This window comes from Heterodontus francisci, chromosome 14 (assembly GCF_036365525.1).
Source record: "Heterodontus francisci isolate sHetFra1 chromosome 14, sHetFra1.hap1, whole genome shotgun sequence".
NCBI lineage: Eukaryota > Metazoa > Chordata > Chondrichthyes > Heterodontiformes > Heterodontidae > Heterodontus > Heterodontus francisci.
In genome coordinates this window covers 27966214-27982635 of record NC_090384.1, presented here as the reverse complement: position 1 = coordinate 27982635, position 16422 = coordinate 27966214, and the positions used below count along the sequence as shown (strand labels likewise).

The 16422-nt window shown below is 46.9% G+C and overlaps 1 protein-coding gene across 3 annotated transcripts in view; it reads left to right on the top strand.

The window, feature by feature from the left end:
* LOC137376949 (inactive serine protease PAMR1-like) overlaps nucleotides 1-16422 on the top strand; it is a 166687-nt gene that overhangs the window by 113775 nt on the left and 36490 nt on the right. For all 3 annotated transcript variants that reach the window (XM_068045929.1, XM_068045927.1, XM_068045928.1), the window contains 2 exons: nucleotides 6684-6884; nucleotides 11468-11674. In XM_068045929.1, the coding sequence (XP_067902030.1) occupies nucleotides 6684-6884; nucleotides 11468-11674 (408 nt within the window). The remainder of the gene's footprint in view (nucleotides 1-6683; nucleotides 6885-11467; nucleotides 11675-16422) is intronic.

Sequence of the window (16422 nt, the reverse complement as noted above, 5' to 3'; positions counted from 1 at the left end):
ACATTGCTTCTTGGAGGTGTGCCGCACCTGGGTGAATAATCTTAATTTCGCACATTCCAGGACGTGAGACTTAAATAGACCATAAAAGGTATTACAGAGGTTTACAGAGAACACACTGACATAAATGGGATTGCACGGGTGTCCCAGCAATGCAAATATGTCTTTCAATAAATGTTCTTCACCAATATGTGTGTCCTTTTCTCTGTGTGAATGACGTATGCCAGAACATAGCAGCAATGTTACATTCCTATATACAGTTGGCCCTTCAGAAGAGCCAACATATGCAATAACATCATTGCTATGCCACCATTACACATGAGCATCTCCACGGACTCATTGACATGGACATTGGCTCAATCAGCTGCTGCCTCTAATGATTTACACAGGGATGCTGCAGATGTGGACTGGTGCACAGCAGGTGAGCGAGGGTGATGTGTGTGTAAACCGTGGCGCGGAGTCAACTCCCCCTTGGCCCCTTTATTCCCTTCACCCACTTGATCCTGGCCGTCACGTGGGACTAAGTCCTCTTAATTCAGGCTCAGGCTACGGTTAATGGCTTAGTACTAAGAGGAGGAAACTCAGTCCTTTCTTTAACTATCAATTTACATTATTCAGGTTGTTGTACAGTGTAAGAATAAGGCTTATACACTTGGTTAGACAAAAGCATGCAACTCAAACTGGGTTATACAGTTAATAACAAAGCTAACTAGAATCGATAAGCACACCCACAAGGTTCCTCTGACCTTTCCCTGACCTAGTCACAGAAAACAAAGGATAATACCTGAAAAAGGGGAGAGCTGACGCTGGCCAGGCGTTCCGTTCTCTCTCTCTTTTACGTCGTCGCCGCGTTGCTCACGCAGGGTCTTCCACTTCCGCGATGGTTGGTCTCCGGAGTTTCTCGCTGGCTCTATGCCTGAGATTCTCCATACTTATTCTCGTTATTATCTCTTCAAACTTTACTGTCTCTTTCCTGTTGGCTTAGGCCTGCTCACCTCGTTCGTATCTTCTCCTTATTGGCCCAGGCCCAAAGACCCCAGTACACACCCTGTCCAAATAAGGCTCTATTCCTGTGATCTGTCCCATGTCTTGTCACATAAATTAATTAGTTAAAACTGGTTTTTATCAGCACAGGCCAGTGTCTGAGCTCAGGTTACTTTAGTTCACAAACAATCCAACAGTGTCTGAGCTCAGGTTACTTTAGTTCACAAACAATCCAACAGTGTCTGAACTCAGGTTACTTTAGTTCACAAACAATCCAACAGTGTCTGAGCTCAGGTTACTTTAGTTCACAAACAATCCAACAGTGTCTGAACTCAGGTTACTTTAGTTCACAAACAATCCAACAGTGTCTGAGCTCAGGTTATTTTAGTTCACAAACAATCTAACAGTGTCTGAGCTCAGGTTACTTTAGTTCATGAACTATCCAGCAGTTTGTAACAGATTCTGTACTTCTTGCAGCCCCTGGCCAACATGTGGCTTGCAGAGCTCATGTCAGTTCCTATGGAGCAGACAACCTTTGTCTGATTAGCCTCTTCCGTACATCCCTAGCTCACTGCTAGCCCTGCGTGTAGAGCCTGGGTGCCATCTGCCCTCCTATGCATCGTTCATGTTGTAGGTCCTCGGCGTCCTCATAGTCCGAGGAGGAATCTTGTTGACATCTCTCCTCGTCATGCCAGGCCTGGTCCCTATTGGGTGTGGAGTTGTGCAGAGCAGCAAAGAAAGGAGCTGGCTTTTTCGGCCCGTAGTACAGGGCATCACCCTATCCATACAGGCACTGGAGGCGCACTTTCAGCATGCCGATCTCCTGCTCAATGGTGGCTCATGTAGCTCAGTGGCTGGCATTGTATCCCTTTGGAGCAAGGATGGGGTCTTTCGCTGGTGTCGGGAACCATATCTGCAAAGGATAGTCCTTATCTCCAAGAAGACACTCCTCCATCTGAGCCAGTTCAGCGGTGGCAGTGGGACTGGCGCAAGACCCAGGTGTCATGGGGCTGCCTGGGAAGCGGTCACACATTTGCTGCAAGCATCTGTGGTGTTCACATTCCAGCTTCATCTAGATTGCGAGGCCTCCTTTCATGGTGACGTCTGCAGGTGGTAGCCTGGCGGGAGGCCTGATGGCCACGAGTGCAGTCTATGAACATTGCAACCTATGGTTCTCCGGCAATGGTGCCAGAACCAATGGCCCTCTGGGCCTGGCTGTGAGAGTCCGTCCTGAAGCGGACATACTCACTGGCCCTCTAGTGCAGGGCATTGCAGTTGAACCCTGCATGTATTCGAAGGTTCCTAACAGGGCATGGATTGGTGTTGTCGGGTACATCAACTGCTTTCCTGGATCAGCTATGTGGCGTGTCATGGCATTGCTCATCTTGGCCAACACTCGGAGTGGCACAGCATGACCACATCAAGATCCTACCAGCTGAATCGATTGCCCCCACCATCCATAAAACCTTGATGCTCCTGCCCTTTCTGGCACCCTCCCCACACACATTGTGCCTAGTATGCCATTGCCCCCTCACAAACACAGAGCGTACACTGTTAATGGAGGGATGGAACACGGTACCTCCCTTCATGCCAGCACAGCTTTCCCTCCAGTAATCCCAGACCCCCTCCCTTTCAGAATGCGGAGTGAGACCCCTGCGTATCCTCCCCTTTCAGAATGCAGTTAGACCCCTGAATACCCCCAATTCCTTCCGTAATGCAGAGTGAGACCCCTGAATAACACAACTTACCTTCGCTGGAGACAACTTCTGCCTCTGAAGACCAGCGGCTTTTCAGAGCGTGAATGGGACGGCACATGATGACTGCCCGTTCAGCGAAAAATCTGGACGTGTCAGTGGAGAGGTAGCGGACTGCATAATCAGCATAGGTAAGTACTCCTTACCATTTGCTAATTATGGTGCCACTGCCGTTCGGCGGAGGGGCCGCACCGAGGTACTGCTGCCGTCGGTAATATGCGGCAGGCCCTTCTCGACATCGCGGGTCGAGGCAGACCTCTCTCCCGTAGCATTTTACTGGCCCCTGCGGCGTCGAGGGGCTGGTAAAATCCAGCCCATTATGTGGGTAAGTGTGAAATTATCCACTTTGATGGGAAGAATGAAAAAGGAAATGCTGAAAAGGTGAGAGACAAGTACATTTTGGGGGGATTTGGGAGTCCTTGCATGAGAATCACAGAAAGTTAACATGCAAGCAATTGGGAAGGCAACTGGTATGTTAGCCTTTATTGCAAGGGGTTTCAGTATAAGAGTAAGGAAGTCTTACTGCAATTATTTAGGGCTTTGGTGAGACCACACCTGGAGTACTGTGTGCAGTTCTAGTCTCTTTACCTAAGGAAGGATACACTTTCCTTGGGGGGAGGGGGTAAAACTAGATTGATTCCTGGGTTGAGGAGGATAATGTAGAACTTCAAAAGGACATAGACAAGTTGGTGGAATGGGCAGACAGGTGGCAGATGAAGTTCAATGCAGAGAAATGTGAAGTGATTCCTTTTGTTGGAAGAAGATGGAGAGACAATATAGAATAAAGGGTACAGTTCTAAAGGGGGTGCAGAAGCAGAGGGACCTGGGTGTATATGTGCATAAGTCATCAAAGGTGACAGGACAGGTTGAGAGAGCAGTTAATAAAGCATACAGTATTCTGGGCTTTATTAATGGGGCATAGAGTACAAGAGCAAGAAAATTATGTTGAGCTTGTATAAGACGCCAGTTCAGCCTCAGCTGGAATATTGCGCCGCACTTGAGGAAAGATGTGAGGGCATTGGAGAGAGTACAGAAGAGATTCACGAGAATAGTTCCAGGGATGAGGAATTTCAGTTATGAAGATAGATTGGAAAAGTTAGGACTGTTTTCCTTGGAGAAGAGAAGGCTGAGAGGTGATTTGATAGATGTATTCAAAATCATAAGGGGTCTGGATAGAGTAGTTAGAGAGAAGCTGCTCCCACTCGTGAAAGGATTGAGAACGAGAGGGCACAGATTTAAAATTTTTGGTAAGAGAAGCAAAAGTGACCTGAGGAAAACCTTTTTCGTGCAGCGAGTGGTTAAAGTCTGGAATGCACTGCCTGAGAAAGTGGTGGAGACAGGTTCAATTGAAGCATTCAAAAGGGAATTAGATAGTTATATGAAAAGGAAGAATGTGCAGGCTTACAGGGAGAAGGCAGGGGAATGGAACTGAGGGAATTGTTCTTTCAGAGAGCTGGTGCGGACACAATGGGCTGAATGGCCTCTTTCTGAGCTGTAACAATTCTGTGATTCTGTGAGACGTCTGTCGTATGTGGAGAGATTGAGTAGAATGGTCTTATATTCTCTGGAGTTTAGAAGAATTAGAGATGGTCTCATTAATTGAATACAATTCTTAGAGAGCTTGACAGGGTAATTGCTGAGAGGCTGTTTCCCCTGGCTGGACAGTCTCGAACTAGGATGTATCGTTTCAGCATAAGACATTAACCATTTAGGACTGAGATGAGGAGAAATTTCTTCACTCAAAGGATTGTGAATCTTTGGAATTTTCTACCCCAGAGGGCTGTGGATGGATGCTCAACCATTGAGTATATTCAAGGCTGAGATTGATAGATTTTGGGCACTAACAGAATCAAGGGATATGGGAAAGGGTGGGAAAGTGGGGTTGATGTAAAGTTCAGCCATGATCTTATTGAATGATGGAGCAGGCTTAGAGGGACTATTTCTTATGTTCCAGTCCTCAGCATGGACTCGAATGCTAAGATGTGTATCCTGCTGCTCCAGCCGAGTAGTTGGTGTGAAAAGGGACGACAATCTCCTTTTCACCTGTGACCAGCAAAGCTGGCAATTTGTGTATTATTGGTGAAACATTGGGAGATAGAAGGCTTCCCAGTATCATCTGCACCGTGGCCAAGTGAGGTACTAGAGAACAGACCTCTGCATCCTTTGGCTACTAAACTGAATGCTCCAGACAGCATCTGGCTCAGCTATTGTCGGATAACTTGGCCTAATGGAATCCATAAATGCATCTGCACAAAATGTTTCTGATGAAGATTAACCGGTGCAGCTGTTTTATAGCTATGGATTAGTCAGAGATGGCAATTTGAATACACAGAGTATGCTTCATTAATGACCTTTATGTCTTCATCCTCATGCATTCCCAGCATTTCAAACACAGACCATGAATGACAGTAATGCACATAAGGTAGAATTTACAAAATCATGCTCCTGCCTGGACGCCTGGCCCATTGGGAGCATATGTCGAGAATTTAAGTGCAAGACCCCATGATTTTCTATCCAGTCATTTAACGTAATTTAATTTAATGGACAGAATGTTTTGGAGAGTGTGTGCCTGAATTGCCAATATGCACTTTTGGATTTTGTAAAGTTTTGATTTTGTAAAATCAACCCTATACTGTGTGCTCCATTTTGTGAGAGATGAATACCTTTTATAGGATAGTGTGAGATTTACTTACAAATATCCTTTCACAGTGGCAACCAGGTTGATTTGGGCCCTATCTATACAAGTCAACAATCTTTGATGAGCAATTGTTCTGATTTCAATCGTCACTCCACATGTCATGACTGTAATAAAAAGTGTACATTTCAAGCAGCTTCCAACATACATGCTCACAATCCTATCTGCCCTGCCTTACATACCTCAATCCTGAGCATTTATGCCAGTTGCAACACTGTTCCAGAGATGCTGCTGTCCAGTCTGTGCGGTACTAGGACCCACAGACCCACAAAGAGCAGCCAGCCTCTCCAGTACTGCATTAACACATTCTAATGGAGTCCTTTTAGTAAAAAAGGTTCTTGCTCTACACCATAATTTCCATCAAATTCCATTCTTCACAGCACAGTTGACCTTTGCAGGTGCTAGTTAAACTAAATAGCTGTAGATCGAGTTGAGTAGAGGGCAAAGGTCTTGATCATAAGTGGCACAATGTTGACCAGATTTCCAGCTTCAACTCTTAAGGTTAAACCATCAGCTTTGGCACAGCTGTACTGTTTTTGCCCTTCAGTTAGAAGATCATGTGTTCAAGCCCCACTCCAGGATTTAGCACGTAATCTATGCTGGCATTTGAGTGCTGCATTATCAAAGACACTGTGCTTTTGGTGAGATATTAAACTCAGGTACCAACAGCTCTCTGAGGTGAATATGCAAGATAGCATGGTAATAGTTGAGGAAGAACAAGAGAGTTTTCCTGGTGATACTGCGAAAATTTAAAAAACAGATTATACAGTCATTTGTCTCAGTGGGTGTAATGTTGACTCTCTGCGATGGTGTAAAATGGGTGATGGCGATTCAGCAGTCTGTTTTACATTTCTTCTGATTTTAATTTCCATTGATTTTTGCTGTAAAATGGACTGCCAACTCACTTTCACTGGTTTTATACTATTTTGCAAAGTCAATTGTTTCATGTTGGACCTTGTATGTAAATTGGCTGTCGCACTTGTTTACAAGACAACAGTGACTACACTTCAAAAGTAATTCATTGGCTGTAAAGTGCTTTGAGCTGAGAATGTGAAATGTGTTTTATAAGTGTAAGTTCTCATTTTCAATGTGGGTACATTTTGTTTCCAGCAGAAAATCATGGGAGATTTCACAGGGAAGAGCTTCAGCATTTATTAGTCAGAAGTATAAGTATTGACAATGAAAAAGAAACAAAAGCTGAAGATATCCCAATTATTGTTACTTCTGTACAAAGCTTTGATCTTTAATTCCAGAGAGTAAGAGCTGTATTGACCCTGGTACACCAATGAACGGGCAACGAAGAATTCTCCCAGGCAGTGGGGACATACAACATGCAACCGTGAGCACCATTGTGCAGTTCACCTGCAATTACTTGTTTGTTCTGAGCGGGAGTGCGCAGAGAACTTGTCAACAAGATGGAACATGGACGGAGAAGCAACCGACTTGCATAAAAGGTAACACAGCAAAACCCTTTTGTAGCCAAACTCAAACTTTAAAATGAAGAAATGACTTCAAGCATCTTTTACACATAGAAACCCCTCAGCATTTTCATTGAGTACATCTAATAGCTCATGGTTTCAAGTAACATCGTATACTTGTGGTCATAGCTCAGTCCCTCAGCGGTTGGGTCTATTCTTGGTATAAATGTCAAATCACACAAAGGAAGCCTGCACCAGCTTTGGATTGTTGAATGTTGTCATGGATATTTGCTGTGCAGTGAGAGGTTTCAGCCTGGGATACCTCCCGAATGATGGACATGTTTAAGAACCAGGGATAGAAACATATCCCTTGAGGTTGTTCCACCATTCAACAAGATTGTGACTGGTCTGTGACTTAACACCACATACCAACCTTTGTCCCACATTCCTTAATACCTTTATCTATCAATCTCAGATTTAATATCAATAATTGATCTAGCATCAATTGCTGTTTGTGGAGGAGAGTTCTAAACTCCTACTACCCTTTGCCTATAGAAGTGTTTGCCAATTCAATCCTGAAAGATCTGACTCTAATCTTGAGGCTATGTCCTCCAGTTCTAGACTCCCCAGTCAGCGAAAATAGTTTCTGTCTCTCTACCCTATCAGTTCCCCCGAATATCTTGAAAGCTTCGATCAAATCGCCCTTTAAACTTCTAAATTCCAGGGAATACAATTCTAGTTTATATCGTACGTCCTTGTAACTTAATCTTTGTAGTACAGGTATCATTTTGGTAAATCAACATTGTACTTCCTCTAAGGCCAATATATCCTTCTTAAGGAGTAGGCCCAGAACTGAACACAGTACTCCAGGTGTGGTTTAACTAGGGCTTTATATAGCTATAGTATAGCTTTTGCCCCCTTACATTCTAGTCTTCTTAGATATAAAGACCAGTGGGAGGGCTTTCCATAATCTTCCAAATTTCCCTAGATATGGGGGAAATGCCAGAGGATTGGAAAGTGGAAAATGTGACACCCTCCCTGCCACCTTCAATGATTTATGCACATACACCCTGAGGTCTTCTGCTCCTGCACCCCCTTTATAACTGTACCCTTTATTTTATATTGCTTCTGCTGTTTCTACCAACCAAAATGTATCACTTCACACTTCTTTGCATTAAACTTCATCTTCTACTTGTCCTCCCATTTTACCAGCTTGTCTATGACCTCTTGATGTTTATCACTATCCTCCTCACAGTTTATAATACTTCCAAGTTTTATGTCATCTGCAAATTCTGAAATTGTGCTCTATACACCCAAGTCTAGATCATTAACATATATCAAGAAAAGCAGGGGTCCTAACACCAACCTCTGGGGAACCCCACTATAAACTTTCCTGCAGTCTGAGAAACAATCATTCACTGCTACTATCTCTTTCCTGTAACTCTGCCAATTTCCCATCAATGCTGCTACTGTCCCTTTTATTTCATGGGCTTTAACTTTTCTGACAAGCAGGTTATGTGGCATTTTATCAAATATCTTTTGGAAGTCCATGTACATCAAATTGACCGCATTACCCTCATCTGTTATCTCTCCGTTATCTCAAAAGACTCAAGCAAGTTAGTTAAACACAATATGGCCTTAACAAATCCATGCTGGCTTTCCTTAATTAATCCACATTTGTCCAAGTAACTTAATTTTGTCCTGAATTATGACTTCTAAAATCTTTCCCACCACCGAGGTTAAAATGACTGGCCTGTATTTGCTGGGCTTACACCTTACCCTTGAACAAGGGTGTAACGTTTGCAGTTCTCCAGTCCTCTGGCACCACCCCTGTATCTAAGGAGGATTGGAAGATTATGGCTAGTGTCACCATAACTTCCCTCAGTATCATTGGATGCATCACATTGGTCCTGGAGACTTATCAACTTTAAGTGCAGTCAGCCAAGCTAATACCTCCTCTTTATCAATTTTTAGCCCATCCAGTGCCTCCACTGCCTCCTCTTTCACTATGACCTGGGCAGCATCTTCTTCCTTGGTAAAGACAAATGCAAAGTACTCATTTAGTACCTCAGCCATGCCCTCTGCCTCCAGGTCTCGCTGCATGCAGGCATGAACTACTTCAGTATCTGAGGAGTTGCGAATGGTACTGAACAAAGAACAGTACAGCACAGGAACAGGCCATTCGGTCCTCCAAGCCTGCGCCGATCTTGATGCCTGCCTAAACTAACACCTTCTGCACTTCCGGGGCCCATATCCCTCTATTCCCTTCCTATTCAAAAATTTGTCAAGATGTCTCTTAAACGTCGCTATCGTATCTGCTTCCACCATCTCCCCTGGCAGCAAGCTCCAGGCACTCACCACCCTCTGTGTAAAAAAACCTGCCTCGCACATCCCCTCTAAACTTTGCCCCTCGCACCTTAAACCTATGTCCCCTAGTAACTGACTCTTCCACCCTGGGAAAAAGCTTCTGACTACCCACTCTGTCCATGCCGCTCATAACTTTGTAAACCTCTATCATGTTGCCCCTCCACCTCTGTCGTTCCAGTGAAAACAATCCGAGTTTTTCCAACCTCTCCTCATAGCCAATGCCCTCCAGACCAGGCAACATCCTGGTAAACCTCCTCTGTACCCTTTCCAAAGCCTCCACATCCTTCTGGTAGTGTGGCGACCAGAATTGCACACAATATTCTAAGTGTGGCCTAACTAAGGTTCTGTACAGCTGCAACATGACTTGCCAATTTTTATACTCTATGCCCCGACCGATGAAGGCAAGCATGCCGTATGCCTTCTTGACTACCTTATCCACCTGCGTACACCAGTCGCTGAAGGTAAGCACGCAGGTCCAACGGGCGGTAAAAAAGGCAAGTGATATGTTGGCCTTCATCGCGAGAGGATTCGAGTACAGGAGCAGGGATGCCTTGCTGCAATTCTACAGGGCATTGGTGAGGCCACACCTGGAATATTGTGTGCAGTTTTGGTCTCCTTATCTGAGGAAGGATGTTCTTGCTATAGAGGAAGTGCAGCGAAGATTTACCAGACTGATTCCTGGGATGGTGGGACTGGCGTATAAGGAGAGATTGAGTCGGTTAGGATTATATTCGCTGGAGTTCAGAAGAGTGAGGGGGATCTCATAGAAACCTATAAAATTCTAACACGGCTTGACAGAGTAGGTGCAGGAAGGATGTTCCCGATGGTGAGGGAGTACAGAACCAGGGGTCATAGTCTAAAGATACGGGGTAAACCTTTCAGGACTGAGATGAGGAGAAATTTCTTCACCCAGAGAGTGGTGAGCCTGTGGAATTCGCTACCACAGAAAGCAGTTGAGGCCAAGACATTGTATGTTTTCAAGAAGGAGTTAGATATAGATTAGATTAGAGATACAGCACTGAAACAGGCCCTTCGGCCCACCGAGTCTGTGCTGAACATCAACCACCCATTTATACTAATCCTACACTAATCCCATATTCCTACCAAACATCCCCACCTGTCCCGATATTTCCCTACCACCTACCTATACTAGTGACAATTTATAATGGCCAATTTACCTATCAACCTGCAAGTCTTTTGGCTTGTGGGAGGAAACCGGAGCACCCGGAGAAAACCCACGCAGACACAGGGAGAACTTGCAAACTCCACACAGGCAGTACCCGGAATCGAACCCGGGTCCCTGGAGCTGTGAGGCTGCGGTGCTTCTTGGGTCTAAATGGATCAAAAGGTATGGGGGAAAAGCAGGAACAGGCTACTGAGTTGGATGATCAGCCATGATTGTAATGAATGGCGGAGCAGGCTCAAAGGGCCGAATGGCCTACTCCTGCTCCTATATTTCTGTAGTCAAAGGCCCCAAAACAGATTGGACACTGCTAGTCAGATCCTGCCAATTAGAGTACTTACCCATATTCCCTAGCCTCTATCTGCTGCCTATTCAGCTAATTTCCTCACCAGGTTGATAATTTCCTTCCAATTCCATGAGCTTCAACTTTAGATAACCCTCTCTTTTGAGGGGCTTTATCAAATGCCTTCTGGATCACTTGATGGTGTGGCTGGGTGACATCAGGCCACCTGCTCCAGCCTTGCTACTCTGCCAATGCAGCTGGTGTTAAAAGGGATGGTAAATTGGGAAAACATTGCCTGCTTGCCATTAGTATTCCACCTTGGCAAAATTGACATATTAACACCAATTAAAGGCTTTCTCAGATTTGCTTACTCCAATTGCAGCTACATACTGCTAGGTGAAATAAATTTCCCATTGCCTGCACTTACAAGGTAGCTGTCTCAGAGTTATTGCATCTCCAGCAAAGATAAGGATGTTCCCACCGAGTGTGCCGATGGGATTACCTCTGCCCTACATCCCAATACTTGCACGAATGATCTGTTACGCAATAGATGTAGGCTGCATGATATTTCAGAATAAAATATTTATTCTGCATTATTAATATCTGCATTGCTCAGGTATGTCAGCAGAGGCTTCTGCATGGCTGAACCATGGACATTTGACAGGGAAATATTTCAGCATTTATCAGTCAAAACAAATAGGATATTGACACTGAAGAGGTCAAGAGAAGAACACATCTGACTGTTGTGACTACTGTATAAAGCATTGCTTCGATCTGCAATTCCAGAGACTGTGAGCTGTACTGACCCTGGTGTACCACTGAAAGGACAACGAAGAATTCTCCCGGGAAGCGGGGAGATACAGCAGGGCTATGCGACTGTGGGCACCATCGTGCAGTTCACCTGCAATTATTCATTTGTTCTGAGTGGCAGTGCACAGAGAACTTGTCAACAGGATGGAACATGGACAGAGAAGCAGCCAACCTGCACAAAAGGTAATGCAGCGAAACCCTTTTTGTACACGATGTGGCTTGTGTAATATCACCTGTCACAGGGCCCAATCCTGGAGTTATAAAGAACAGGCAGTATGAGGGCTCGAAAGGCACGGGCTATAGAGGAAAATTAGGAAGGGTGGAGGAAGAGTGGAAAGCAGGTAAATTATTTTTTGTAGGGAGGCTGAATTGTGCAGCAACTTGCCAAGGGCAACCTTTAAACCAAATGTTACAAACTCATTCAATAGATCACCAGTGGGGTTATTATGGATAGGTAGGAGATGATGTGGCTGGTTTCCACTGGTCACCTCCTAACCGACCATAGCTGGTGTTTAAATTAGTGTTTCAGCCCTTGTGTTTTGTTGTCCAAATAAACAGACAATGACAGGTTTTCTTGTGAGTTTAAAACAGAAGATTAAATATTTGTTAAATAATAATCACCCGAAATGTTCACAACACCACCCAGGTGCACATTCACTCTCTCAGACACACTCAAGAAAAGATAGACAGAAGGTAAAGGGTAACAGGCATTGAGTTCAAGGTGTAAAGGTCTGTTGTTTTCAGGAAAAACCCATGGGATCCTCTTTGAAGCTAAGTTTTAAAGTTGCAGGCCTGTTAGCTGGGTATGTGTTGTGAAGGGAGTTTCAATTTAGCAGTTTTGAATGGAGGTTGGTGGTGTGTGTTGTGAAGGGGTTCTCAATTCTGCAGTTGTGAAGGGAGGTATCCCATACCCTTGTTCCGTAAAGGGGGCCACTCTGCGCCCGTGAATGTTTGGAGGTGGGAACAGCGGCAGTTCATGACTCCTTTATGTGGGATGGGGGCCACAATTGGCAGCAGGTTTAAGGCCATGTCAAAGATGGGCCAATCCAGGCAACTGCAATAATATGACTGTGATCATGCTGCCCTGCTTTTATTTAAAGCTAAGACGGGCAATGTCATGCCATTCCATATAGGTGATGCTAGAATGCAGCTGGAGCACCAATTCACATCACTCTCTGCTCTGATAAGTACCATTGATCTACTGAAGGAAGCAAGTTGACCTCCAGCATAGAGATGGGGCTGGTCCATCCTGTCTTTCTGGATCCACGTGCCATGAGGAGCCATATCCGCCGGAGGCGGAACCATAAGGCAGCTGCGGCCCACTTGGAAGCTCCCAGACATGAGCAGCAGCTGCTACCAAGGTGCATTTGAGGCCACAAAAGACAACGGGTCTACAGGCCCGGCATGACATACCTGCAGATGTCAGAGCGCCAGTGTCAGAGGCGACTGCAGATGTCCAGAGAGGTGGTGACACATCTCTGTGCACTGCTGAATGATGACCTGCATTTGATGGGCTTTGGTGGGCACCCTATGCTTGTGGCCCTCAATGTGACCGTGCTTCTTAACTTCTACACCTCTGCATCATGCCAGGGACCCACTGGCGACCTGTGTAGCGTTTCACAGCAGTGCACTGCTCTATCAGGGAGGTGACCGATGCCTTGTGCAGGAGTGTTGGTGACTATGTGCGCTTTAGGACAGACCCTGAGAGTCAGGCCTAGAGGACCCTCAGATTTGGGATCATTGCAGGATTCCCACAGGTGCAAGGGGTCACAGTGGGTCAAGTGGCTATCAAGGCTCCAGCTGGGCAACCAGCCGCACACCTCAAAGGAAAGGACTTCTACTCACTCAAAGTGAAGCTAGTATGTGACCGCAGGAAGCGCTTAATGCAAGTGTGTGCCTGCTTTCCAAGCAGCTGCCATGACTCATTCATCCTGCACCAGTCCCAGGTGCTGCTGCTGTTCACTGCACTGGTTCAGGTTCAGGGGTGGATTCTTGGAGACAAGGGCTACCCCTTGCAGACATGGCTGCTGTCACTGGTGAGAAACCCCACCAGCGATGCAGAGGAGAGATACAACGCCTGCCACGGCTCAACACGAGCTACCATAAAGCAGGCCATCGGCATGCTGAAGACGTGCTTCCACTGCCTGGATAGGTCCAGTGGGGCCTATAGTACGCACCAGAAAGGGTTGCGCACATCCTTACTGTATGATGTGCTCTGCACAACTTTGCACTGCATAGGGGGGAGGCCTTGCAGGACGATGAGAGACGGGAGTAAGAGTCATCCTCGGATGATGAGGGCACAGAGGAGTTGCAGTAGCATGCCTGCATGGGAGGATGGAGAGCATCGATGAAGCGCAGACGTGGCGATCAGCGAGCAACAGACGCACGACAATGTCTTATTGCTGAGAGCTTCCACAATCCCTGAAGTGCACAACATGCTCCCCGCATCACACCACCGTCCTTCATCTGGTAGGCAGTCTTCTGCATCTGTGACATGTGTGTCTCCACCATTACTGGCAGCAGCTGACTGAGCCATTGCCCATGTGACTGCATCCGTTCAGTGTCACATCACACACACTGGCATTTCTGTCAGGTCAATGATGTAATGGGAGGACACATTATTGGCACATGCTGGCATGCGTCATTCACACAGTAAGAATGAGACACATTAGAAAAGCAGTTAGTGAGAAGGAATTAGTACATAGATGTGTCACATGTGCAAACACAGTTGGGTCATGGTGTCTTTTTGAAATGTTTGTGGGTGCTCCTTCGCAGTGTGAGTTCTGTGCTAGCAGCTTGACTGGAGGGAGGTTGCTGATCAGGATGCCCTTTGGTTTTGGATGACTTGGGCATTCATCCTCTGGGCTCACGAGGCCTGGAGGGTCCAAGCTGCCTGAGGGCCTCCTGCACCAGTGTCCTCAGACGACATGGCTGCTGGAGCTGAACTCACTGCAGAGGGGCTGAGGACCTGGTGTCTACACTGGAATCACCCTGAGGGGAGACCCCAGATATGGACCACAGGCTCACCTCCTCCCTCTCAAGGCTCGTAGGAACTTCGCTGCTTTCCCGAGAAAGACCAGGAGCAAAGACGCTCTCCAGGCCCCTGGTCCCTCTGCCACTGCTGTGTCCAGCTCATGGCCGAGGCAAGGGTTTGCAGGTCAGCGCGAATCATTGGTATCTAGCTCTCCATGAGGGTCTTCAACCTCTCCTTGGATGAAGACATGCGCTCAAATGCCTGGAACATGGCAGCTGTCATGGCCTGGATGGACTACCCATCGTCCGCTCAAAGCTGTGCATGGCCTGTGGCATCTCCTCCAGATTTTGCCTTATCTATCCCTGCAACTCCAGCATCCCCTGTGCTGTCGACACCAGAGGACACCTTGGGTTCAGCATGGGCCTGGACATCCACAGTCCTCTGACTGGCTAAGGCGTTGCCTTTCTCAGACTCAGCCAGCTGTTTGGGCATGTGCGTGGTGCTCTCACCAGCTTGTGACCCAGATTTTAAAGCTGAACAGATTCCCACCGAGGTGAGTGTCTCTGCGCTGATGGAAGGTGAGGGAGTGTCATGGGACACTGCGTCCTCTGATGTTGCCTCTTCCTCAGAAGTGCTGGAAGTCCCCAGGGCCTGCAATGCCGACTCGGAGCATCACCCTGCAAGATACAATGTGAAGAGCACAGTTTTAGTTTTTATGGTGCACATGTCTTGATCATGACAACATTGTCTCCAAAAATGAAATGTTTTGACTAGTCATTGTGTTTGTCAAAGAGCTGTATGTTCACCCGGGACCCCAAGCTCCACATCCGAAATGGCATGTCCTCCCTGGCTGCCACATGGCTAGAGGGCCTCCTCCTCAGCCTGTGACATTAGTCTAATGTCTGGCACCCCTCCACTGGTCCTGGAGGTCTCCTTCGCATTGTGGGCCCTCTTTGTCTGGAAGAGCAAGGATGCTGATGTTGAACATTGCCAAACATCAACATGACACAGGTCACAACAGGGGCGTTCAAACAAAAGGTGGGGGAAGCTCAGTGTGTAATATGGACTCAGCCTGTCATGGGGGTGCCCTGCTCTGGGCAGCAAACAAGGGTGAGTTCTTTCACACATGCAGCCACTCATGTGGCATCAATCCTCCCTGCCCTTGACATGGCAGTGACACCCATGTGCCACTCTGTGTGGGGACACCCAGGTCAAATGGAGCCATACAACAAAGTGCCACTTACCTTTGCTGAATGCATGAGACCATTCACCCTCTTGCGGCACTGCACCCAGTCTCGGTGGTTGACCCCACGGCAGCTTACCTCCTCTGCAATCTTCCATCCAGGCTTGCTTGATCAGGAGGGAAGATCTCTTCTTACCAGGACCTCCTGCCTTTCCCTTGTAGCCTGGAGGAGAGTGAGCAGGGAGGCATCGTTAAACCGTGGGGCCACCCTTCCTCACATCTCTGCCATCTCCGGTGCCTTGCAGCGGTAGTTCCTTGGCAGATGGGGCTCTTCAGACATTGCTGCCGGCTGGCCAGCTCCAGCAGCAAAGGTTTACATGTGCAAGAGAGCTGACTGCCATTTAAATATGGCACCGACACCTGCTGACTTGTCAGCTAATGCCCTTCCCGCGTCGCAGAGCCCGCCCTCTCCACATGATTGGGGGGCAGGCCAACCCAGGCATCTTAATGAGCTGACGCGCGGGAGATTGCGGCAGCGGGCTGTCATGTTTGGAGCTCACCGCTAAGATTGGCAACGGGTTCTTACAAGACAGCCCATAGTAAAGTTCCCTCTATATTGTCCCATGGAGAATCCCAGAGTAGGTATAACAGAGTAGGTGCTCAATAACACCCCTCTACACTACCTTATGAAGAACACCCACTTCAGGCATACCAAAGGTTAGATGCAGAGTAAGGCATCCTCTACAGTGCCCTATTGAACACACCCAAGGCAGG